Source organism: Vidua chalybeata, chromosome 5 (assembly GCF_026979565.1).
Source record: "Vidua chalybeata isolate OUT-0048 chromosome 5, bVidCha1 merged haplotype, whole genome shotgun sequence".
Classification (NCBI taxonomy): Eukaryota; Metazoa; Chordata; class Aves; order Passeriformes; family Viduidae; genus Vidua; species Vidua chalybeata.
Window position 1 is genome coordinate 69,323,985 of NC_071534.1, and position 24,513 is coordinate 69,348,497.

The 24,513-nt window shown below is 51.2% G+C and overlaps 1 protein-coding gene across 4 annotated transcripts in view; it reads right to left on the reverse strand.

Moving 5' to 3' along the window:
* Nucleotides 1-338: 338 nt before the first annotated feature.
* PODXL (podocalyxin like) overlaps nt 339-24,513 on the reverse strand; it is a 42,526-nt gene continuing 18,351 nt past the window's right edge. The window contains exons 2-9 of one of the 4 annotated variants that reach the window (XM_053943364.1): nt 13,100-13,924; nt 10,882-11,033; nt 10,354-10,419; nt 4,600-4,756; nt 3,722-3,783; nt 3,466-3,630; nt 2,151-2,207; nt 339-1,029 (exon numbers count right to left, since the gene is read on the reverse strand). In XM_053943364.1, coding sequence (XP_053799339.1) covers nt 838-1,029; nt 2,151-2,207; nt 3,466-3,630; nt 3,722-3,783; nt 4,600-4,756; nt 10,354-10,419; nt 10,882-11,033; nt 13,100-13,924 — 1,676 coding nt within the window. In that variant the 3' untranslated portion in view covers nt 339-837. Of the gene's footprint in view, nt 1,033-2,150; nt 2,208-3,465; nt 3,631-3,721; nt 3,784-4,599; nt 4,757-10,353; nt 10,420-10,881; nt 11,034-13,099; nt 13,925-24,513 lie in introns of all 4 variants that reach the window. The other 3 variants (XM_053943363.1, XM_053943366.1, XM_053943365.1) reach the window with 3 other exon arrangements.

Genomic DNA, 24,513 nt, shown 5'->3' on the forward strand with positions numbered 1-24,513 from the left:
CTGAGAGGGATGAACTCAAGGAATTCCTCCTTTTCCTCTCCCTCCATCTCACCCTTTCAAAACAAGAAGCTGCTGCACCTCTCTCAGTCTCCAGGTGGGTGCAGGGTGTGTTCCCCAGCCCTTGGCATGGGGGCTGAGCATCACTTGGCACTGCTGCATCCCTGCCATCCCGCTGGGTCCGGATGCATCCATTTGCCTATGGCACAACGCGGGGCTCTTGTGCGTTTCAGCTCTGGGGAGAGGCTGGAAACTGGATTAAAAAGGAACACGCTGTTCCAGTTTTTTCATTCGCTACCTGGGTGTCAGGGAGGGCAGGGTGATGACTAAACAGCGTGGGCCAGAGGATTTGTCGAGCTTTAATTGCCAGGTGCTGCTTTGCTGTCAGATGCACTCCATCTCCCGTCCTGTTTATTTTATTTCTCTTGATTTTTGAGTCGTTCGGTAGCTGGAGGATGTGGCTGGCGTGGTCAGATGTGGGATGGGAGGGGACATGCTTGCAGGAGGCACTGGCAGCTCTTCAGGAGCAAAGCCACCCTGTTTGCCCATGGCTGGTCAGGTCTGGCGTGGGAGGTGGATGGGGGTTGGAGGATGCTTGGCCAGATGTGGCCACCGAAGTGGCTTGTGTTGTTGTGCCCCAGAGGTGTCTTCTCATGTGTTTTCCATCCTGCACCCCATGTGGTGGCACAAGGGGCCACGATTAGTTCGTTAAGGGATTTTCTTCTTTTTGGGGGGAATTTTGCCTTATTTTGGAGCTCTGTGTGCGTGTGTGTAGGGTTTATGGGTTTTTTTTTTTTGGGGGGGGGGGTCATTGTTTTTCCCTTGATCAAGTTCTGCATCCTATAAATGCGTGTCCTCCTCTTCCTCCAGGTCCTCCTTCATGAGGGTGTCCAGAGGAACGATCCAGCTGTCCCCCAGCTCACCGTTGAGGTTCACCTTCTTCTCCTGCATTTCAGAGGAGGTCTCCATCACCTCCAGCGTGGGGTTGTCGTGGTAGCCGTTCTCCATGGTCTGCATCTCCTCGGTCAGGCGCTGCTATGAGGAAAGAAAACCATAAACCCCACTGAACAACACCTTGGCCATGCTGCCAGTGTCACCTCAGGGCTGTCACCTCCCAGCCAGCTGTGACAGCTGCCCCATATAGATTTATATAGCTACATATAGAGACTTTTATGGTGAGGTTGAGGCAGGGGGCAGCGAGGGGATAGCATGGAGCTGGCAAGAGGAAGACTCCGCTGATGATGGGAAGGAGGAAAGAGAAGCCAGAGACTTGTGGAAAACCTCCAGGAGCAGCTGCCAGCTTCAATTTGTTCCACCCAGGACCGTGGGAAGAGGTTGAGCAACACTGCATCCCAACTCCTGCCTCCCTATCTCAAATCTGCTCTTCCCCTCCCCTTTCTATCTATCCCTGTCCTTTTTTAGTTGCTTTATTATTATTCTCCTTTACTCAGGGGCAGCTCCCATCTGTCAGATCTTGAGCATTATCCCTCCTCATTCTGGAACTCTCAGTGGAAACCAGGCAGGGAAAGAAAAGATGGAATCAGAGACTTTATCACCCTGGTCCTTTGGTGTGATGTGCTTCAGGCTCCAGCTCAGCCCTTCATCCCTTGGCAGAACCCCAGCCCATCCTAATTTTGCATCCACTTGGGCTTCTGCATCCCCATCCTTCCCTAGAGGGATTCACTGGAGAACTGCAGTCCTTGCTCAGCCTTTTTTGGGGAGCCCTGTTAAAATCTGCCTGGATTCACAGCTTGCTCTATTCCAGTGCTCCTATAAATGTCAGGAGACAGGCGTGGGAGGGAATCCATGGAGAAGGAGAGGGATGGAGAAGCAAAACTGCAGGGCTTGGCGCTGGCAGAGGGGCTGCAAAGGCGCTGCTGGGAGTCCCCTGTGTCACTCGTGGCAGGGTGGGGATTGTGGGATGCTCAAAAGCAGAGGACACACCTGGGCTCTCCCAAGGGCTGCTTCCCTGTGGGATTGCTGGTCTCCCACCGTGGCAAGGCACCTTCCAGCCATGCAGCAAGAGGAGAGGGGCTGTAAAGCTGGGCTTTAGTCCTGTTAAAAGCCACTGGGCCCTACCAAGCGCCGGAGGTGAGAGCTGGGGGTGTTACGGATGCGGCGCCCGCCCCTCCGATCCCTGTGTTGGAACTCACATTAAAGATCAGGGCCACATGTCCATCATCAAACCCGGGGACATCAGGGTGGATGTTCTGGGTATTTCCAAGATAAAACGACAGGGAGGGAGGTGGGGGGGGGGGGGGGGGTGAGGAGGGTTGGAGAAAAAAAAATAAAATAGGAAAAAAAAAACAAACTTTCAAGTCATTTTTGGAAATGAAACAGAAGGAGAACAAAAGAAACCACCCAAAAACAAAGCCAGGAAGGAGGAATGTGTTTGATTTTCGGAAATGGCATCCCTTGCTTTGGTTTTACTATTTTACCCTGTGCCTGGTGGGAATTTACCTCTGGAACATCCAAGTTGGACTGGTACCTATTCCTCTGCACCAGGTTATTTTAGGGACACATGTTCCCATCACTAAAAATACCTTATTGATGAAGGTATTAAGATGAAACCCTGGAAGGTCCAAGGGGACCACAGTGCAGGTCAAATATTTATTGAGGTCTTGCCTCTTCCCCTATTTCTTCCCAAAAAATCAAGCCTGGTAAGTACAAACAAGTCTGACAAGGGCATTAATTTTCTCTTCCCTCCCTTCTGTGTTCACCTACCTTGCACTGTAAATATTTAAAGCTTTATCCCTTGTTTTCCTGTGGGGCAGAGGTTGGGATCGCTGAGAAAGGATGAGCTGGTCCAGGGGAAAGTGATTTGAAGTAGGAGGGAAGTAGGTTTGCTTCTCCATCAGGAGGGTGATTTACCCTGATTGCATAATCTGATTTCATAATTATTTTCCTTTTCTGTTTCTGTCTGCCCTAGAGCTAAATCCTCAGGAACAGCAGCTGGGACCAGTGCAAACCTCGGTGCCCCAGGGTGTGGGAATGGCCAGTCCTTGCAGGTGGATGCTACACTAAAATCACCTAGAATTTCTTCCTGAGATAAAAATCATATTATTTTCTCTTTCTGTGTTGATTCTTCCTTAAATCCTGCTGCTGCTGCTCTGAAATTTGGCCCTGGCCCAGCTCCTGCAAAGGCTGAGCCCTGCAGTGTTGATGCCCCTCCTGCTGACACACTCCTTCTTCCCTGCACACAGCCTGGGGCTCCCTGGCACCCAACCCAGCTCCAATACTTGTAAAAGTATTTCAATAAATTTTTTAGAGGTACAGCTTGTTTTTAGAATGGGGTTTTGGACTGAGAAAGCCTTTCTTGTCAAAATTACGACCCAGGGTGGTGCCCACTGGGCAAACCAGGATGTCTCCACCAGCAGAGACAGCAACACTGATGATCCTCATCTCCTGAAGATGCTTTGGGTATGGAAAAGGTCTTGGGATACCTGTCCCACCTTCCTGCCACCTTACCTGGTCCTTCTTTTGGGAGAAGCGCTGGTGGCAGCCGTAGATGGCCGCGACGAGCAGCAGGGACCCGGCCAGGGTGATGATGGTGATGATCAGGGGGGTGCTGAACTCGTCGTTGATGGTCATGTCCTCCACCATTTTGTCAGAGGTGATGTTGACGATGCCGAGCTGCCACAGAAGGGACAGGTCAGGCTCCTGTGCCACCCATCACTGGGGGACATCCCTGGGGCAGCTGTGCCATGACCAGGGACCCACTTACCTCCTCTAACCTCTCCTTCTTCTCCTTCAGCTTCATGAGGACTTCTTCAGAGTCCAAGGGAACTGGGGGAAGAAAAAGGCTTCAGTGAGCACAAGGTGTGCACAGGGCACAGGTTCTGCCACCATCCCCTCATCAGAGGGGTGAGCCAATTTCTAGAGGAGGTGGATGAAGATGTGTGGGGATGAAGCCAACCCTTGTAGGTGCTTCAGAGCCAGACCAAGAGCCAGGATCGCTTCTGGAAGTGGGACAGCCCCAGAGCTCCCAGGCCCCACCATCCATCTCCAGTGGATGATTTATGAGCAAGCCCAGTGAGGGGCTGTACCTGGCTCCTCAAGGATTAGTCCCCAGTGCCTGGATGCCTTCCCTGAGGTTGGATGTGGAGTCTGGATCACCCACCCAGCTTCTGCTCTGATGATGAGTAAGAGCAGATGGAGCTCAGGCCTTCCTCCCCCTCATGCTAGGGCAGCAGGATGTCTCCATCTCCCAGGCACCCTGATCCTAAAGCAATGTTTGAGCACACCCAGGCTGAGCTGGCTATCCCAACAGGGCTCTGACATGGGAGAGAAGCTCTTCTCTGTGGTCTTTGGGGAAGGATTTGAACTGGGCACCCAGTTTTAACCACCTGGGAGGAATTCTTCCTCCTAGAGACTGGTCAGTGCCTTCACTCAAGATGGCAGAGGGATCTGGTGCATTCCTTGGGGCGCAGAACTCATTTCTGGGATCGTCGTGCCTCTTCCAAACCACTGGGATGGGGCAGAACCAGAGCCCTTTGGCCAAGCTCTAGTAGACCTGAGGGCTCTGCCAAGCCTCCAGCTCCGGGGTCCCCAGTGCCAGTGCCACCCTGTCCCCCTGCAGCAGGAGGGTGGGATCATACTCACGGTGCAGGACCACCCGCACGGCCCAGTGGTGGGAGGGGCTCTTGCAGGCCGTCAGCATCACCGTGCACCGGTCCCTGCTGGCATCAAACACGTGCTGGGCCGTGGAGCAGAAGCTCTCAAAGAAGGAGATGTTCTCGCCGGCAGCCTCCCACTCATCCTGCGGTGACAGCGAGAGTCAGCACTGCTCCCTCACGCAGGGACTGCCCAGGATCACCCTGCCCCATCGCCAGGGGTGCAGGATGTCCCATCCTCATAGAATGACCCCTTTAAGACTGGATGTGCCACTCCGTGCCGTGGTTTGGTGGACAAGGTGGTGTTGGGTCATAGGTTGGACTCGGTGATCTCAGAGGTCTTTTCCAACCAAACGGATTCTGTGATCTTCCCTCATCCCTGTGCACTGCCCGGCTGCCGCCGGCCCTCCCGGCGAACAGGAAAAGTTTAAAAGCAGTTTCTTTACAAGGAGCCGAGCTCTTGGCTGCCGTTCCTCACCGAGGCCCTGCAGCAGCCTTATCTGTGAGCTGCAGCTTTCGGTGTTCCAGGAATAGCAGGTCCCTGAGGGAAGCGGAGCGGGGGGGCTGGCGAGGCCAGGGGGCCACAGCAGGAGCAGGGCAGGGCTGTGCAGCCCCACAGTTCCCCCACAGGCATCTCCAGCCTTTCTACCCTCTGTCCCCACCAACACAGGTCCCTGTCCTGCCTAAAGCTCCCCCACAGCTCTGCAGGGAAGAGCAAGAGAGTGTGTCTTGCTTTTGGATAGAATCACAGAATGAATCACGGAGTGGCTTGGGTTAGAAGGGACCCAAAACATCATCCAGTTCCATTCCCTGCCACGGGCAGGGACAACTTCTGTAGACCAGATTGCTCTAAGCCCCTCCAACCTGGCCTTCAACGCATCCAGGGATGGGAAACCACAACTTCTCTGGGGAAACCAAAGCATCCCTGGAGAGATGGGAGAGGGGTGGATGGAGCCCACGCTCCCTCTGGGGTGTTCCTGAGGTTTTTTGCTCGATGCTTTGTAGCATCTGGGTGCTCCCTAAAGTGCTCACCCTCCTGCCTGCACAGATCCTGACGTGTGGATGTGGCACTTGGGGACATGGGTTAGTGGTGGATTTGGCAGTGCTGGGTTAATGATTGAACTTGATGATCTTAGCGGGCTTTTCCAACCTAAATCATTCCATGATGCTGTGCACAGACCGGGCCCTCACAGGTCCTATGTGAGAGGTGCCGTATATAACACCTCCTGCGTGCACAAGTCTTTCACGTGCAGGTGATCCTGGGGGTAAAAGTCCTTAATCCCTGCTGAAATGAGGTGCCTGGCTGGGAAAGGCTCTGCTCCTGCCTGCTCCATCACCCCAAACCTTGCCCTCCCATCCCAGCACCCCCCGTGGCTGGCAGCACCCCACTTGCTGCACCGCAGGGATGGGAGCAGCCCGGCCCAGGGACGCACCTAATCTCACCCCATCTTATCTAAATATTTGGGAAGCAGCAGCGGAGAGAGGATGCACTTGCCAGGGCAGAAGGCTGGCCCCGGGTACAGTGCGAGGCTGAGCCCAGCATCGGGAGGCCCTGGCTGTCCTTGGGAACGGCCACTGTCCCTTGCCTGTCCTTTCGCTTTGCACCGGGAGAGCTTCCCCGGGGCCCCTCTGTGGGGTTGTACCATCCCTGGGAAAAGAGCTGGATGGGAAATCTGCCCCAGCCTGAGGGCAGCATTCCCTGGAAAGCCGGTTCCCAGCAGGACAGGGAGGAGGGGGCTGTAGCTTGGTGGTGGTTTTATCACGTCTGGACGCTGGGTTGTGCTCCTACGCTTGGAATGTCCTGTGATTTACCAGTCCCTGTCTGTGCAGCACTTTCTGCTTGGCAGAGGAAGGGAAAGCCTCTGCTGCCTCCCTGCATCCTCCTTCCCCTGGTTTTGCCGCAGCTCTGCTTTCCCCCAGCCTTCAATAACCTGTTCCTTCCCCTACCACCCCGTGGGGTGGAAAAGGAGACCCTTTTTTTGGGTGGGGAGGGAAATGGGATGCGAGGCTAAAACCTCACGGAGACCATTTCAGTGGCAGCTGGTGAGCAGTGCCTAAAGCCCTTCAGAGGGTGAACTGGAGGGATTGGCCCTTTCCAGGGCTGGAGAGGGGCAGGGTGAGGCCGCTGGGCCGGCAGGGATGCCCCTGGCAGCTCCCCCTCCGCCGCCCGAGCCGCTCGCATTCCTTGGCTGGAGTTGACAGGCGCTGCCGAGCAGCTCGGATCCGGTTCCCACACTGGCGGGGACCTAAAACCAACATCCCCGAATGAGGTAACAGCACTTGAGTCAACAAACCACCCCCGCCAGCTGCACGGGTGAGGGGGGACCACGACCCTGCTCGGTGAGGGAGTCCCTCCGCCTGCTCCAGGGACTGTCCTGTGTCCCGGGACCAGTGGGTGTCACACAGCAATTCCAGAGGGTCTGAGTGGTCCTGCTGTGGTTTTTGCATCCCCCACTGCAGCAGGTTCTGGTGCTCCCCAGCATCCACTGACTCGGCTCCTTGGACACATCTGTGTCGAGGTGGGGGGACACGATGGAGGAGGAACACCTGGGAGATGGGCAAAGAGTTGTGTGGCTGAACCACAGCTCAGGCTACACCAACCACATCTGTCATCATCTCTTCTTGCTTCACCTAACTCAATTTGGGGTTAGGATGAAGAGCAGAGCATCTATCCATGCACCCATTTATCCATCATCCATCCATCCATCCACCCATCCATCCATCCATCCATCCATCCATCCATCCATCCATCCATCCATCATCCATCCATCATCCATCCATCCATCCATCCATCATCCATCCATCCATCCATCTATCAATCCATCCATCCATCCATCCATCCATCCATCCATCCATCCATCCATCCCTTCCAAGGCAGGAGAAACCCAAATGAAACTGCATTTGTGAGCCAGGAAGAAGTCATCCTCTGGAATGTATAGTATTGAGCTAATAAGTCTTACTAAAAAACTCATTAAGATCCTGCTGTAATCAAAGGAAGGAGAAGGAGAAGGTGGGGGAACATGGACCAAACTGTTCAGCATTGGTTCAAAGCATCACCTGAAGAGGAAGGAGGCAGGGAAACAACCAGCCTGTGAAACATCTACAGTCCACAAAGTGGTACCAGCTGTATACTTGGCTTTTTTTTTTTTTTTTTTAAAGGATTTATAGTTTGAGTTCCTTGTTTTGTGGAGAAAGTGAGGTGTGGTGGGGTGAAAGGTCTACAATTCCTGGCTTCAGTCCCAACTGTTTGCTGGGGTACCCCCACCACTGGTGCTGCCCCACCAGTCCAGCTGTGAATGGGGTGGGTGGCTCTGCACTGTCCTCTCCCCTGCCCTGTGTGATCCAGACATGTCCCCCACCGCTGGTCCCCCCACATTGCCCTGGCTTCTTTTTGGTTCTGAATTTTTAGTACAATGCCACCCTGACTCTGGCTTGTTCTCAGAGCAGGATTGGAGCTGTTTCTGGAACACTTCTCCTTATAGCACACACTTTCCTGTTTTCCCACGGGTTGTGAAACGCAGAGGATTTTTTCACTTTGCTGTCAGGATTTGGCTACAGACGTGTTTACCGGGCCTACAAAGCAGGGAAACCAGATAGTGCCATTTCTCCGTTATCTGCTCGGCTTGGGAGGCACAAAATGGGCTGCAATTTTCGGGAATACAACAAGTGGAAAGTTAAGAGCGCGTGGTGGGGAGGTGCTTTGGCAGCCGAGGAGGAGGGCGATGGGATGGGAGGATGCACCCTTGCAGCCCTGCAGCCTTTCTGTGGCTGTTTTGGGGCGTAATTGGCATTTTGTGCTAACGGCGCTCTGGCTCCTTATTACACCCAGAAGAATCAAAGGGAAGCAGGGTGGGAGACTCCCTGGCTCAGCAGCTCCAATGCTCCATGGCCATGGAGCAGGCCATGATGCCAAGATGTGGTGTCTGCCCATCCCTCAGCTCACTGGTGCTTCCCAGCCTCACCATCCCTGCTTCCAAAAGCCTCCCAGTACAACTCTGTGGGAAGGACAGCAGCTCTGGAACATCACTGTGCCCAGAAGGAGGGGGGAAGCTTTAAACACCAGCCCGGTCCAAAGTCCCTTTAGGCTCCAAAACTGGATTTTGTCAATCTGATTGAATATTTTTATACATTCAATACAAAATTTGATGAGAAGGTTTTCCAGCATGAACCTGCAGCCATGTGCAGACATACGTACGGGAAAGGGGTGGTCTCAGGAGAGGCCATCCTGCTGGGCCTCCATGGAAATAAGGTCCCTCCTTGGAATCATCCTCAGCGTTGAGAGCAGCATCACTGAGGACATCGCCACTACTGCAGGTGTGTGGGCAAGGAGCATTTACACCCGGCAGCAGCCAGAGTAGGAAGGTGACAACACACAGCAGCTAGGTGCTTTCCCTTCTCCAGGAGCACAGTGGATGATACTGGGAGGTCCAAGCCCTTTCTAGGGCTGCCAGGCAGGGCCATTACCCAGGTACAGGGAATTTCAAGAGCTGCTGTGGTCAGTAGTTGCATTCACAATGTTTCTGGAGGGGTTTTGTGAACACAGGGTGGCTTAGTTCGAGAGTCCCTTCCAACTTGGCTGATTCTGTGATTCACTTAGGACAGGGAGTGACAGGACAAAGGGGAGCAGTTTTAAATTAAAAGAGGAGAGATTTAGATTAGATATTAGGAAGATATTCTCTGCTGAGAGGATGGTGAGACACTGGAGCAGGTTGTCCAGAGAAGCTGATGCTGCCCCATCCCTGGATGTGTCCAAGGCCAGACTGGACAGAGCTTGGAACAATCTGGTCTGGTGGAAGGTGTCCCTGCCCATGGCACAGGCTGTGAGAAGGTCCCTGAAGTGCCAATTTTCCACTGCTTACACTGCTAGAAACCAGAGCATTATCATGCCAAACCCCACCCCTGAGCCCTACCCACAGTCACTCTGTCAGGACCTCACCAGCCGTTTACTGGTGTCTCTTCCTCTTTATCACCAACATAAAACTTCTTCCTACTTGGAACTTACCAATATAGTGTGTCTTCCCTATTCCAGGAAGCTCACAGTTTCCACCAGAACCATTCTGGAGGTGGTTATCCCTCAGGAACACCAGCAGACAGTGCCCACCCACCAGAAAGGGTCCTGGTGTGTGCTCCTGAGTTGGGCTTGCCTGCCCCCAGCCTTCCCACCACATTTTACTGCTCCCTGGTCTTGTAAAAGGTCTGAAACCAGTGAAATGGAGTTTTTTCCCTCTCACTTAAGGGTTCTATGAGAGCATTGAGGAGCAGAGTGAGTCCCAAACTCCAGGCTCCTCTGCTTCCCAGTGGCTCTGCAGTTGGATGCCACCCTAGCCCAGTGTGAGGTACAAGATCTTAAAAGTGCACAATAACTGTAGAGGAATACCTCAGTTTTTTTTCTTGGGTTTTGGGACAAAATTTCAGCCCCTCAATTTGGGCAAAAAGCTTTCCTGCTAGCATAGGGAAAGATTTGCCCTTTAAAATTTTCCATTTGTCTTTCTGTAAGACCTGAGTGGGCTCAGCTGGTCCTTCTACTTGGAGAAGACAACACTGGCCTCTTGTCCTCCTGCCACATCCCTCACTGGTGACACTGCTGAACACGGGTTTGCATTCACCATTTTACATTGGTTGCATCTTTGATGAAATTCCCTCATTTCTGAGCATTTTCTGACATGCTCAGAGTGCCACAGGTTAAAATATGAACCTCCAACAGCTGCTGATTCTCTGTGGAAGTCAAAAAGGTGGTACTTACACAGGTTCTGGGTTCTTTCAGCTGGATGGTGGGCCTGGTATGTTGCACCTGTTCTTTACAGATGAGCTGGAAAGGCAGAAGAAAAGCAACTCTGAGTGGTGGACAAAGGTTGGAAGGACAGCTGGTCACCGATCCAACAGCCCATCATTTGTTTCCTGGAAAAAGAGCCTGACCTCCTCCTGGGAGTTGTGCAGAGCCAGAAGGTCCCCCCTGAGCCTCCTTCTCTCCAGGCTGAGCCCCTTCCCAGCTCCTTCAGTTGCTCCTGGTGCTCCAGACCCCTCCCCTTCACCTCATCCTCATTGTCTCTTCTCTGGAAAGCTCCAGGAGAAGGGGATGGGAGTAAATGACCTCTAAAGGTCCTTTCCACCCCAAACAGTTCTGTGATTCTACAACCTGGAATTGCTTTGCTGGCAGGTCTCTCTCTCTGTGTCACAGAAACAGTGAGAAGAGCTGCAGACTCCACATGCACGTGGGATGGCAGCTAAATCAACACTGAGGGGTGCCCACCTTCCCATTTGGTGCCATTACCTCATTTTGGGAAGAAATGTTGGGTTGCTGGTGGCCAGAACTGCAGCTCTCTGCCTGGTCTGTCTCGTCCCCTGAGGCTGGAGGCTGGGCACTGGCAGGGCTCTGGGAGGTGCTGGTGGGTTTGGCAGATCCAACGTCGTGGGTACTCTGGTCTGGCTCCCCAGTATGCACCAAAAAACAAGCAGACAGACACTGACACAGTATAGAGGATACAGATGGCATAACCCTGTTAGAGATCACCTCAAAATCAGTTTTCATCTCTAGTTCTTCCTTGAAGCTCATTGTGCTGGAGAGGCTTTAGATTGCTTCTTTAATTTTGTATATTTTTAAAATTTGATAGGAAAATAATCTGATTACTGATTCTATTTGCTGCTGCTGAAACTCATCAGAGAGGAACCAAAGGCCAGTGGATGGCTGTGTGTGGGTAGCTGGGTAATCACTTAGAAGCATGGGGTGACCCTCCTTTCACGTTATCTGGGGTGTCTTCCACAGAGATTTCCTCAAGAAATCCTACCCAGGATCTGCCACCCGCCTCTGCTGGGAGGGGATGTGACACCATAACCTCTGCTGACTGCACCTCCATGGAAAAATTCTGGGGTGACAAGCTTAGAAGTAGTGCCTGGTTCTACAGGAGACAGCCTGGGGTGTCCTACCTGGTATTCCAGAAGGGCACAAGTCCCAAATCTACCAGCCCCATTCAGGTGTCTCTGATACCTGAGGTCACCTCTGAGGACTTGGTTAAGCTCTGCATCATCTTAGAATTTTTTGTGCAGTGGGAGCACAGCAGCCTCCTGCCTCCCCAGATCCCTTTGAAGACATGGATCTTCATCCCTGGCTTCCTAATTGATCCTTAAGTGGTAACAAAGAGAATTAAAATGCCACAGGATGTTCACAGCCTGTTTGCTCGCAGGACTCCTACCTCTTCCACAGAAAAAATGAGGGATATTTCTCTCCCAGACACATTCTGAAGGCTCCAGGAGAGAATTAATTCCAAAGCCATCTGTTTCTAATGCATTCTGCCAGCTATTTATTAAATATGAAGGGTTTTTTAGACCTCTTCAGGCTTAATGCTTGAGGCCAAATTTGAATTTACATAATTTTATATATGATCCTTCAGCAGAGAACAGTCCTGTGGAGCAGGAGGGGAAAGAAAGGAAAAAGAAACATCCTTCATGAAAATATCCATTTCACCTCATTCCTGCCCACACATGAAAACATGACTTGGGGGAAGCCAGTAAAGATGGCCTTGCAATAAAACCTTGGCCCATTTAGTGATGCCAACAGCTGAGAGGCTGAGGGGGATGGAGATGGTTTTTGAGTGGCTTCTGTATTCCAGGTAACTGGAAATTGGGTCAAGAAGAGCATTTTCCAGGGGAAGATAATGAAGGGCTCCAGTGCGATCACAGCTTTTATTCAGAGCCAGATGTGAGCTGAACCCACAGTCCCAGCCAAATCTGGAAGGCTCCGTGGAGCCCTCACAGTCCCACAGGGTCTGTGAATTCCCTGTGAATGCTACCAGACAAAATGCCAGTTTGGGAGGCTGAACTGTGCCTCGCCAGGACACCCAGGAGCTAACACGACTGTAAAACTTCAGAGGTCAGAGAAAACACCTTACAGGTGTTCAGCGAGGTCCTAAACATCACATGGAAACTCCTAATGCTGCCTAGACAGCAGCCAGCGCCCTCCCGCAGCACTGATGGACGTCCTACCAAAGTCAGACTCCTCAGGGGTTGTAAACTCGGAGTTTAGCCACAAAATCTTAGTCACCTAAAGCTCATTTTCTGTGCATGCCCAGCCAGCCTTCCCTAAGCTGTCAGGTGCACCAGGGATCTCCCACGGGCAGCGTTCTGGGGGCTGTCACACTGCTTCCCCAGCTCTCCTGCCTCAGTTCCCAACCCAGCGCCGCTGCTCCCGCTCGCCGTCACTGAAGATCGAGCCACTGCAGTTGATGGTGCTTCAGGCACCATTTGGTCCACCCAAAAGCCAATGCCTGCACTTTGCCAGCTGATTCATTCCTTGAATTTCACTGACTGCATTGACTCGACTTCCACTGAGGACAACAGGGACTTAAAGACGCGCTTGTCACACAGACAAGTGCGCAGGAAAGTCCTAAAATGAGACAGCTCAGAATGGCAGGAGGTGCTTAGGTAGCCAGAGGAAGAGAAAACACAAAAAAGACCTCCCAGCACAAGAAACCAAGGTTCCTGTCTCCTGTTACCTGCCCCAGGAGTTGTCGTGGTGGCTGCCGCGACCGTGTCTTTGCTGCCAGGTTGTGACATCGGAGTGGTGGTGAGGGATGGGGATCCAATCGGAGGGGTAACAGAAGTGTTGCTGCTTCCAGGACTGGTGGAAGGGGCTGGAGAACTGGAAGAAGGAGGAGGCTGCTTGGTGGCACATTGTTGAGGAGGGACAACACATTCCTTGGAGCTTTGGGAAGGGTCAGTTCCCAGCACTGTGGTGCTCACAGTGGTGTTAGGCAAATGATCCAAAGGCTGCTTTCCCGGAGGCTTTGTGGTGGGAGAGAATGTGCCAACAGCTCCTACAGCTCCTGGGGTACTGGTTGCATTAGTGACCACAGGTTTTGCAGCAGCGGTGGTCCCCAAGCTCCCCGCACTGTCTGTAGCACTGCTGGGCTGCCTTGAAGTAGTGGAGCTTGCAGCAGGGGTGGTTTTGGGGCTAGCGGTGCTGTGTGAGGAGCTGTCCTGCCCAGACGTGTGGGATGGGGTGGTGGTGGCAGGCAATGTGGTCCCCGGTGTTGTGGAGGTGGTCCCTGCCACTGTGGTAGGTGACGTGGTGGTGGAGGACGACGACGTTCCCGGGCTGGTTGTACTGATGGTGCTCTGAGTAGTGGTGGCTGCTACCACACTGGGCTGAGTCGTGGTAGTGGCGGTGGTGTGGAGTGTGGTAGGCGGTGATGTGGTGGTTAGTGGGGTCTCGCTAGTGCTCTTGCTAGCAGGTGTGGTCACCGTGGTGGTTTCCGTGCTTTTGGTGGTCAGGGTTTGTCCTGGGTTTGCAGGATCCGCATCATCCTGAGAGCTGACCCCTGGGGAAAAGTAAAAATGCCAAAGTAAATGCTGAACTAAAGGAACTGCCCCTGGTTTCCCCTCAGAATGTGTATTTGTAGAAGTAAACACTGGTATAAACCACGAGTCATTCACTCAGGGCTTGCCTAGTGCTCTCCAAAGTCATATCAAATTCCATGTTCTGCTCTCACTGTGTCCAGCAGGAAGTAGAGCAGAGGAGGAGAAGAGGAACCTCCTAATGTAGTCCAACTAACAGGACTTTAGAGCAAGAGCAGGAGGTCAAGGCCTGCTGGGTCTCAGGACACAGGTCTCCCTCAGATGGGAGGTCCACCAGCTTCCATGCAAAACCCTGCAAGTGGTTCCCAAAATAAAGCAGGTCCAGCCTTTGTAAGGGGACAGCCAAGAGATGCACTGGCTGCAAGTGTCCATCCCTGTCATGAGGGTCTCCCACATCCCTGAAGGGATAAGGTAACAGAATCACAGAATCATTAAGGTTGGAAAAGCCCTCCAAGATCATTAAGCCCAAACAATTACCTCACATTATCACATGCAAAGAGATCTGTGTTTGGTTTCTGAAGAATGCTTTAAACTTTCAAATGATGAAGCTGTTCCTCCGTGGGGGATGCAGCTGAAGGACAACTCACCTGACAAGAGAGAACTCTCCCTGCAGAGAGCTCTGCAATGTGCTGTGATGCCAAAATGGGGTATTTTCACTGCTAAACCAGTATAAAAACCTGGGTCTATTCTTCTGTTTGTAATCACTGCAGGAGCTCCACTAATGGCCACAGAGAATTTCCCTATGTGGCAACCACCAGTTCTGGGCTCTTGCTCAAATTCAACCCTGGAAAAGTTTGACTGATTTTTCACCTTTCAGGAAACATGGGCTGAGCCACTTTATCCATGGATCCCTCTGGAGTCAAAGCAATGACCTGATTTGTGGAGAAGGTTCTTTCATTTGGGGATTATGCAGAAGAACTGCAATTTTTTTTTTTTTCCCATGAAGCATTCATATATTATTTCCAACCCTCCAAAACAGGAGTCACACTTCCAAGGATTGATTTTTAGCCTACTGCTGCTCTTCAGAGATCTGCTTTGTTCCTCTGTGCTGGCACACAGGCAAAGTATCTTCTCTTATAGAGCCTTTCTATTGACACTGATTGTGCATCAAAGATCTGATGAAGCTCAAGTTTCTGCTGGGAAAATTTAATTCCACCATGTCAGGATCTGGCTTGAGAAGGACCTGGGCAGTGGGATTTGGGACTGGGAGGCTGCAACAAGTTTGGGTTCCTGTGGGAACTGCCTGGGGACAGAGTGGGTTTGGAGGAGGCAGAGGAGCTCCAGATGGGCCTTGCATAGGCATCCAAACAGGGAATGGAAAGGAAAGGAATGGAATGGAATATAGAATATTTCAGTTGGAATGGACCTACACTGATCAGCTCATACAACTGCCTGACCATTTCAGGGGAATCATAGTACCACAGACTGATTTGGGTTGGAAAGGACCTCAAAGATCATCTCATTCCAACCCCTCCTGCCATGGGCAAGGACACCTTCCACTATCCCAGGTTGCTCCAAGCCCCATTCCAGCCTGGCCTTGAAACTTTCCAGGGATGGGGCAACCACAGCTTCTCTGGGCAACCTGTGCCAGGGCCTCACCACCCTCCCAGACAAGAATTTCTTCCCAATATCCCATCTAACCCTGCTCTCTGTCACTTTAAAGCCATCACCCCTTGTCGTGTCACTCCATGCCTTTGTAAAAGTTCAGATCTCCTCCCAAAACATGGTTTCCTCACCAGCCACCAAGGGCAGCCACTCCTGGAAACACAATCAAGATGTGAGTGTAACTGAAAGTAGCAGCATGAATTATTTTAGGAAACACTTGGCTTATGAGAAAACATTTCCATTACATCTGCAGGAAAAGGGCTTTTGTGGAGATAAGTCATATTTCCTATAGGCTGACCGCTGTCTGCAGGAGAAGAAGAGGTAAAGAAGTAAAACACCATCACAGGGTCCTGACAGATGAACCCCAGGTGCTGAAGATAGGAGGGAGTTTTGATCTACCACCTCCTTAGCTGTGTTATCAATTTGTGTGGCTTGAATTGTCAGTGATGGTTGCACCAAGCTGGGGAGAGTCCAGGCATCCACAAAACGTGTCTGTCCCATAAATAGGGTGTAAAAGTTTGACAGGGGGTCTGACAACAAAAGAGGCACAAAAAAAGCCCCTAAAGGTGGAAACAATACAAAAGAGATGTAAAGAAAGAATGGGTTGAAAGGGAGGAGGGAGGAAATCCCCCACTGCTCTCATTTCCTCTTCATGCCCCAGCCTCATCCCAGAGGGGTAGAAATTAAAGGCTCCAAACAGAGGTCAAAAAGACAATTCAATTCAACTCAGCCCAAGAGAAGGGGACAGGACCATGCTTTGGCTCTAGGCCAGTCCTGGTGGCCATCTGGGACCACCCTGTGATCCAAGGAACCAGGATCCCTGCCCCAGCACTTTCCTGTTCCACCCTGGGGAGATACAGATAGGATTTTACCACTTTTAGCAAAAAAATGAGAGCAAAAGCCCAAAGCAAGGGGTTGTTCTGCTAATGGAGAGATCTGGTGACATCCTCCAGGTTAGTCCTGGCTGGGGTGGTAGAAGGGTCTTTTTTGGGGCACAGAGTGACACAATCCCAAAAAAATAACTTGGAGAAGAACCAAGACTCAAATTGGTGCTCAAAAATTTCATTATCTTTCTGTATCTCTGCATCCACTTCTAGTCTTCCTCTTCACAAGGGTCAAGAGATGTTAAAAATCCATTTATTCTTCCTCATTAAGCCAGGACCAGTGATTTAAGTGGGATCAAGCATCATGGGCTGGACCTACAACACACCAGTGGAGAGGGGCTGTGGCTACAGCTGGGCAAGATCCTCTCCCACAGAGGAGCAGCAACATTCATCTCCACACCCCTCCTGCAGCTTTTGGGGCACCTTTCTGTCAGCAAAATTTACCTTTTCTATCCTGCTGCATTAAATTAAACTGTTTTCTCACTGCTGCTGCACAAAGTGCTGCTGCAGTCACAGGGCTTAATACCTTCCTGCAGCTTTATTGCTCTGAGCCTAATGTTGTTGTTTGTCCAGGGACTCTGTCTCACTGCAGCTTTGGGGAAAAATGCATTTCATTTAGAAAAATTGGGGTTTTTTTCTTTTCTTTTTTGGTGTCTTGCAGGATCACCACCCACAAAAGACCTGGCTTAGGCAAACCCATTGCAAACTTAATTCCAAAACAGAAACAACTACGGAACAAGCACCACAGTCCCAGGAGTCACTGTTTTCCTTCCACATGTACTGTATCTCTTTCAAATGCCAGAAAATGTTTTTTTTTTTCCCCAATCTCTTCCTCCCTCGCTGGCCATCTATGCCAAATTTCAGTGGTGGACTCAGGGGTAATAACTGGTAACGAGCCCCTGTTTGCCTGGGCTGGTGGCCAGTATTGCCTGACAACTGTCCCCAACAGAAGAAACGAAAAGGATCTGGTTGAAGGAGGAGAAAACCCCTGGTAAGAACAGCCAGACAGGACAGGATTATGTCTGGGGCCCCTTCAGCATGAAAATCACTCACAAAAGATACAGTAAGTCCTTTTGCAGGGGACAAGTGATCCCTTCATGCCATGAGCCCGGAGAGAAAAGGATTTAAGACATCTATGAGAGAGGAGGAGGAGGAGGATGGAGGAGAGATCCTCAAAGTTATCACTCCCTTGCCCAGAGGAGACCCTTCTCAAAAGAAAGTCCACTTGAATTTCAGCCAGAGTTCATCACCCTGTTTTCCAGAAGGCAGAAAAAAATCACCTGCCCCTGACCTTCCTGGCTGCACTTTGGCACTCCAAGGTAGTTTTTTTGATTTCACTTTTCTGGACCATCACCAATTCCCTATTTTAGGGAAGAGGAGAGCGATTTAGCAGCTACTGGGGGTATTTTGACTTGGCTGCAGTGAGTCTAAAGGTTGCTCTGCGCTTCTCTTCTTGCATTCTTGCTTGTTTCTTGTCCCTCAGGAACCCCAAACCTCTGGTGCTGGGTGTGGGGTAGATCTGTGGGAGGAGGGCGCGAGCCCTGCACGCATCCGCGAGCTCGGCGGCCAAACAGGAGGAAATGAGTGCGCTGCAAAAACATGATTTCATGTCCGGATACGTGTATCCCATGGCCGGGCCTGCGATACAGTGTGTCTGGGATGGGGAAGCCAGGAGGGGACACAATTTTCCCTTATTGCTAATTACCCAGACGGGCTCGTTCGGCCCGTTTGGGAGGCTGGAAGTGCCCCTGTGGCTGTGGATGGGGATGGCGTGGGAGTTCTCTGGTCAGGGGCTGGTGGGATGTGAAAAGTCACCCAGGAAAGGTGAGCTGCTTTGTGCCAACACAGCTCCTCGCAACAGCAGTTCCAGACACAGCTTTGAGCTGCTGTGCGCCACCTCTAACTCATGGAATCACGGAATGGTTTGGGTTGAATGGGACCTTAAAGGGCCTCTAGTCCGACCCTCTGCCATGGGCAGGGACACCTTCCACTACCCCAGGATGCTCCAAGCCTTGGCCTTGAACACTTCCAGGGATGGAGCAGACATGGCTTCTCTGAGGGCCTCATCACCCCCACAGCAGGAAATTTCCTACTAATTTCCAACTAATATCTAATCTCAAGTGTCTCTCTCCCAGTTTAACCATGCCATGGAGTGATACTCTGGTTGTAACCTCAGTGCAGTGAGTACGTGGAATTTTGCAGGCTGGGGAAGGCACTCAGGGGAGCTTTTTTGGAAAGGTCAAGGCTTGAAGCGCAAAAAGATAATCAAACAGGCTCAAAATGCAAAGTGAAAGGACATGTCCCGTCCATCCTCCCACAGCCCACCCAAAGCCAGGGATTAATTCCCTCTCCACGCAGCTCCTCTGATTAATTCCCTCCCCAACAGCTTCCCACTTCCTATTTTGGTAACGCCTCCCCCTGCCTCCCCCCCATCCACCTTGTTGAAACAGCTCAGATATTGGCTGAAATTCTATTAATAGTGAGAAAAGGAAACTCAAAAGAATAACTTAGGAAATGGTGGGTGACACACCCCATGCCGGCAGGCTGAGCCCGGCTCGGAGCCTTACACCAGCCAGCTCCTGCTCCTCCCAAGGCGGGATGAGAAAGCTAAGGAGCCTGGGCAACCCAGGGAAGGGGAAGGGATGTAAGCCAGGCCCTGAGGAAGTTCCTATTTTCCTTCTCTTTTGTGCAGCCTTTCCTGATTGAACAGGGGCAGCGGGTTGAGTTCATCAAAGGCAAAGCAGGGGCTGAGGCTCCGGGGGTGGCCTTTCCTAGGGGACAGCATTTGCCAAAGTGAGTGAGGAAGCTCCTGGACTTTTCTTTGCATTGCAAGAGGCTCCTGGGAGCAAGGAGGGTTTTATCCACCCGCTGCAATGCAGCCATGTCTGAGGTGCAGTGGAGCCCAGTCACTGCAGAGGACAGGAAATCTGTCACCTCCTTTTGAAACTGTGAGAGGGATCAGATTGGCAGAATATCACAGAGCAGTGTTATTTATCCTGGAATTAAGCTGGGCTACCAGAGCAAGTGGTTACTTCACATGGTTTTAAATTTTGCCTGTGCAGAGGCTCTTTCCCTTCCATTGGCTTAGGGAGAGATGAGATCCAAACAGAGTCTTCCTGAGCTGTCTGCAGAGATTTTAGTGAGGGATGTGGTACAAGGACGTCTTACACACCACCCTGGCACTCTCCATGTCTTAGGATGCTTTCCTAATGAGCATCACCCAACCCCTTTGCTGCCAACCTCACCATCAGCTTTATGAAATGGCTTCACCCACGCCAAAGATCAACTTGGCTTCCTGGGTTAGAGAATGGGGAAAGGTCCAACAGCAGCTGCCAGAACATTTGCCTCTAATCCATCAGTCCAATCATCCAGTGCAGACATATCCTCTCCAAACCCCTGCCAGAATAAAAACTGCTGCAGAACAGTTTGATAGAATTGCTCTGCAAAATGTTAAAGATGAGACCTGATGGCTGGGTATAATAAGTGCTGCAATAACACCTGGGGAGGGGCTGCATCAAAGAAGTGTGGGCAGCAGGTCAGGGGAGGGGATTATTGGCTGTGAGGGGGGTGAGGCCCTGGCACAGGGTGCCCAGAGAAGCTGTGGCTGCCCCTGGATCCCTGGAAGTGTCCAAGGCCAGGCTGGACAGGGCTTAGAGCACCCTGGGATAGCAGAAGCTGTCCCTGCCCATGGCAGGGGGGTTAGAATGAGATGATCTTTAAGGTCTTTTCTAAACCAAACCATTCTATGAAATGAGTGTGCCTGGACTCTGATTTAAATCCACTGTGTTTACTGTCAGCAGGGAACCTCCTTTGCCCCGCTGTGAAAAGACTCTATTGAAAAAACTCTTCAAATTGCTGCTCTTTACATTGTGCATGGAAGTGACAGTGAGGCCGAGGCAATAATGCTGACAATGCCCTCTCCTCTGCTGTCAAATTGAAGGAATCTACAGCCACAGCCTCTGCCCTGAAAACCCTTCCCAACAGACCCTTACTGTCTGGACTTGGAGCAGGGCAGGGGGAAGAAATGGATGTGCTTCAAGCCCCAAGCAGCTTTGCCTCATCTCCAGATGGAGAGGAGCATCCAGGGCTTCCTACTCCACTGCCAGCCTGGAGGTGCCCCTTGGCAGGAGATCTGGAGAATGTCCTCACAGCATTTTAGCATCATCTTGAGGACTCTAAGTCTGCAGCATTTTGCAGTGAATCACATCCCTACAGTAGCCAAAAGGCCACTCTGCTTCCAGAACTGGGAAAAAAAATCAAGTTTTCCCTATTTTTACCAAGTACAAGTAACCCTGAAGCCCAAAGAGCAGGACTTGAAGCAAACCTCACATGAGCTTTGGCTGCTTCATCCTCTCTGTTAGATCTGCCTGGCTTTATTTTATTCACACAACAGCCTTTAAGCCTCCTTGGTTTCAACCAAGAAACCCACCCGCAGCCTGATACACTTTTCCTGCCAGGACTGCAACACATGTCCCCAGAACCCAGGTTTTGATGAACCAGCATTTTCTGATTACAAACTTGCTTCATTAACAAATTCCCCATCAGCTCTTTCTGCAAGTGTTTGAGCCAGCTCAGCTTGTCTGCTGTTTCATTTGGAAGTGTGACAAAATATTAAAAATAATCATCCCAAGGCACACCTCCCCACACTCCTCCTGCAGCCCTGACTCGTCTCCTCTTCATTCCCTTGGTCCCTCTAAACCACATTTGGGGAGGCAGAAATGGGTTCATTTGCTGCACTAATTAATGACCTGGCAGTGGGTTTGAGGGAGCAGGAATATCTCATTGTTCCTTACTCCCACCTTCTCAAAAACATTGTCGTTGAATTATCCTTCATGCCACGCTTGGAACTCTTCTGAATTTCTCCTCAGAGTCTGGGGCTTGCCAGAAATTTGTGATCAGTGGCATTTCTCACTCAAGTGGACTCAGCTGGTCCATCCCAGGCTGTTCTGCATCCCATGGCCAGCTCCAGCCAGTGGTGAGGAATGCCAGCAGTGGGAAGTCCAGCCTCTCTTATGGATAAACAGAGGACATCCTATTTGGGATTGTGTCTCCACAACTCTTCTCATGGAAAATGTGTGGCTATCTAAAAAGTGAAGGGGGAAAGACAAAAAAACCATCAGAAGGAGACAGGAAGACCACTGTGGAAAATGAAGGCTCCGAAATCCTTCACAGGAGGTTGTCAAGGAATCAAACCAACACAAACACATGTGCCCACCTCTATCCACGCAACCCACAGGCATTCTTCACCACGAAGCCTGGAAATAGTCCTCTTTCCATCAGGGGAAAGAGGATGTTTCCATCCTATCCACGATGGGATTTTTAAGGGACCTGGCTCCCAGGCTGCAGAATGAGCTGGGGTCTCTGCAGCCAGAAACGCCTCGTCGTGTAGGAAATGGCACCAGAGCTGCTGGAGCAGAAACGGGGGGAGCACGAGCCAAAAATGCCTCATGTCCCAGCCAGTCCCTCTGAAACACAGAGCGTGGCCAAGCTCCTGTCCTCTCCTGAATCCTTTGTACCACTGGACTGGAGCTATCCCATGATGACCTTGCTGCTTTGAAGGAGGATTTGTGGCGTGTATCAAGAGAGCATCAATCACCCATCGCTGAAGGACACGGTGTCTGGTACGTTTAGCCCTGAGACCCCGCTGTTTCTGCAAAAGTCACACAGGACTTTGGAAGAAACTCAAGGTTTACACCGAGTAATGGGCCAGAAAATCGCTCTGGATCAAGGTAAAGCACAGGTGCTTCTGTCCCAAAGCAGTGGTTGTGAGTCAACACAACACTGAAAACTGCAGGAAAGCTGTAAGAATACAGAACTTTGTTATACACTGAATATCTGGGGTTTTTCTTCGACGTTGTAAGTCTTTAAGATGGTCTTTCAGGATTTTGTCTGTGGACATGAGCACTAAAAAGGCCTTTTTTTTTTTTTTAAGAAAAGGCAAATAGCTTAAAAGTCTAGATTTTTCTGAACTTGGACAGGAATCTCAGGTCCATGAGAAGAACCTAAAGACTGGGGCTGCCAGATTGGGAATTCCACCTTGACCACATGAGGATCCCATCCACCTTCTCCACCTCTCAGAAGAGGGCAGAAGAAGGGTTGGAGGAACTTCACCACCTCTCCCCAGGGTTGAGGGCTGGGCCACGAGTTGATTCCAGCACTAAGGAGCTGCGGAGCTGTCAAGGTGGTGGGAAGGAGACCTTTGGAGAAGCCAACACCATGAACTGCTTGGCTAAAGCATCAGCTTTGCTCTTGAGGGCTGAACTGTCACATCCCCGCAGCCCCTCCTGGGGACCTGACCTCCTTTCTCCAGCCCTGCTGCTCACCAACGAGGGTGTCTGGGGACACAGATTTATTCATTAAGACAGAGAAGAAGTTCCTCCCTCTGCTTTTCACCCCAGAAAGATGAATCATCCCTTGCTGGCTTTTCCTGGAGGACTTCACTCCAGACAGCTTGGGAAGGAGTGAGGACGTGAGCCCGCGAGGCAGGAGCTGATCTTTATACAGCCTGATGGCTTGTCTACACAGGGGTACTCAGAAAAAAATAATCTAAAATTAAAAGGAGGTATGATTTCAGAGTGGATTAGTCAAAGTGCACACAACCCACCAGGTGGCCACTCTTGTTCAGCTTTAAATCCGTCTTTATTTAATTTAGCCCAAATGAAGTAAGTTAAATCAAGCTCTCCTCAACTCTTAAACTTGATGAGGGGGAGCTGATGCATTTTAGGAAAGTTAATTCAGGAGAAATTCGATGATGGTCCCCAGAAAAAAAGCTCCTAAATGTTGCACTAACCAAACATCAGGGATGGGACACACCTTCCTCCCCAGCTGAGGTTGGCCCTTCCTAATTCCTGGGCATGGAAAACTTTGGTTGATATCAGTTTTGATGTCACATCATAGAATCATAGCTTAGTTTGAGTTGGAACAGATGTTTAAAATCTTGTGCAACCCCCCTGCAGTGAGCAGGGACATCTTCAACTAGATCAGGTTGCTCTGAGTCCCATCCAACTTATCTTGAACATTTCCAGGGATGGAGCATCCACAGCTCCACTGGACAAAATGTGCCAGCATCTCAGCACCCTTATCATCAAAAATCTCTGCCTTGTGTCTAATCTAATTTGTACCTTGTTCAGTTTAAAACCATCATCCCTTGTCCTATTGCAACAGACCCTGCTGAAAAGTTTGGCCCCATCTTTCTTATAAGCACCCTTGACTACAGAAAGGCCACAGTTGGGTCTCCCTGGAACTCAGTGCTTCTACCATGGAGAAAGGCAGGACCAAAGAAGGCAGTGGAGAGAGCACCCTACAGGTTGTCGGGTGGCACAGGGGGATGAAATTCTTCACCCTGCTCTCCTCTCCAGCTGGCTGGGTCCATATTTGGGTTCATGCTGAGCAAGGCAGGGATGGAGCTGGCCCTGAGCTACTCATCCTGCCAGCTGAACCTCTGCCAGCTGGCCGGCATCAGGGAAGAGCTGTCACATCCAATGTCACTCAAGTTGGGTGCTGTGCATCAGCGACGTGTGTAGACTTTATACCACGGGCAATGAGGGCCAAAGGCTCCTGTGGAGCAGAGCTCCTGTGGGTTGGTTGTGCAGCCAAAACTCCCCTCGCTTTTTGTGAGTGTCACTAATTTTTGCAGTGAGGAAGAGGAAGGGAGGGAATATTCCCTTTCTTGTGGCAGGGGCTCTTCCTAAAGGAAAAGGATCAACCCCAAGTGCAAGGACAGGCTTCCCTGGAACCTCACAGCCTGACAAAGCCAGACCACAGAGCGGCATTAAAGCTGGTATTAGCAGCAGGGATCTAAAGCCCAAACTTTTGCCATCAAAACCGAGGATGCCATCCTCAGCTGGAGGCTGAAGCTGCAGGCCCAGCACACAGGAGGTCCAAGCCACAGCCCTGAGGGGCAGAAAACAAGAGGAGAAACCCTAAACCCAAAAGAATGAGGAGACCTCAGCCTGGTCACAGGCTGGTCTTGTAGAAGGGAAAAAATGGAGACGGGTGAGTGGGAGGTGAGTTTGTGCTGCTGTGGTACTGCAATACGTTGTCCCCTGCTTCTTGCACCTCCC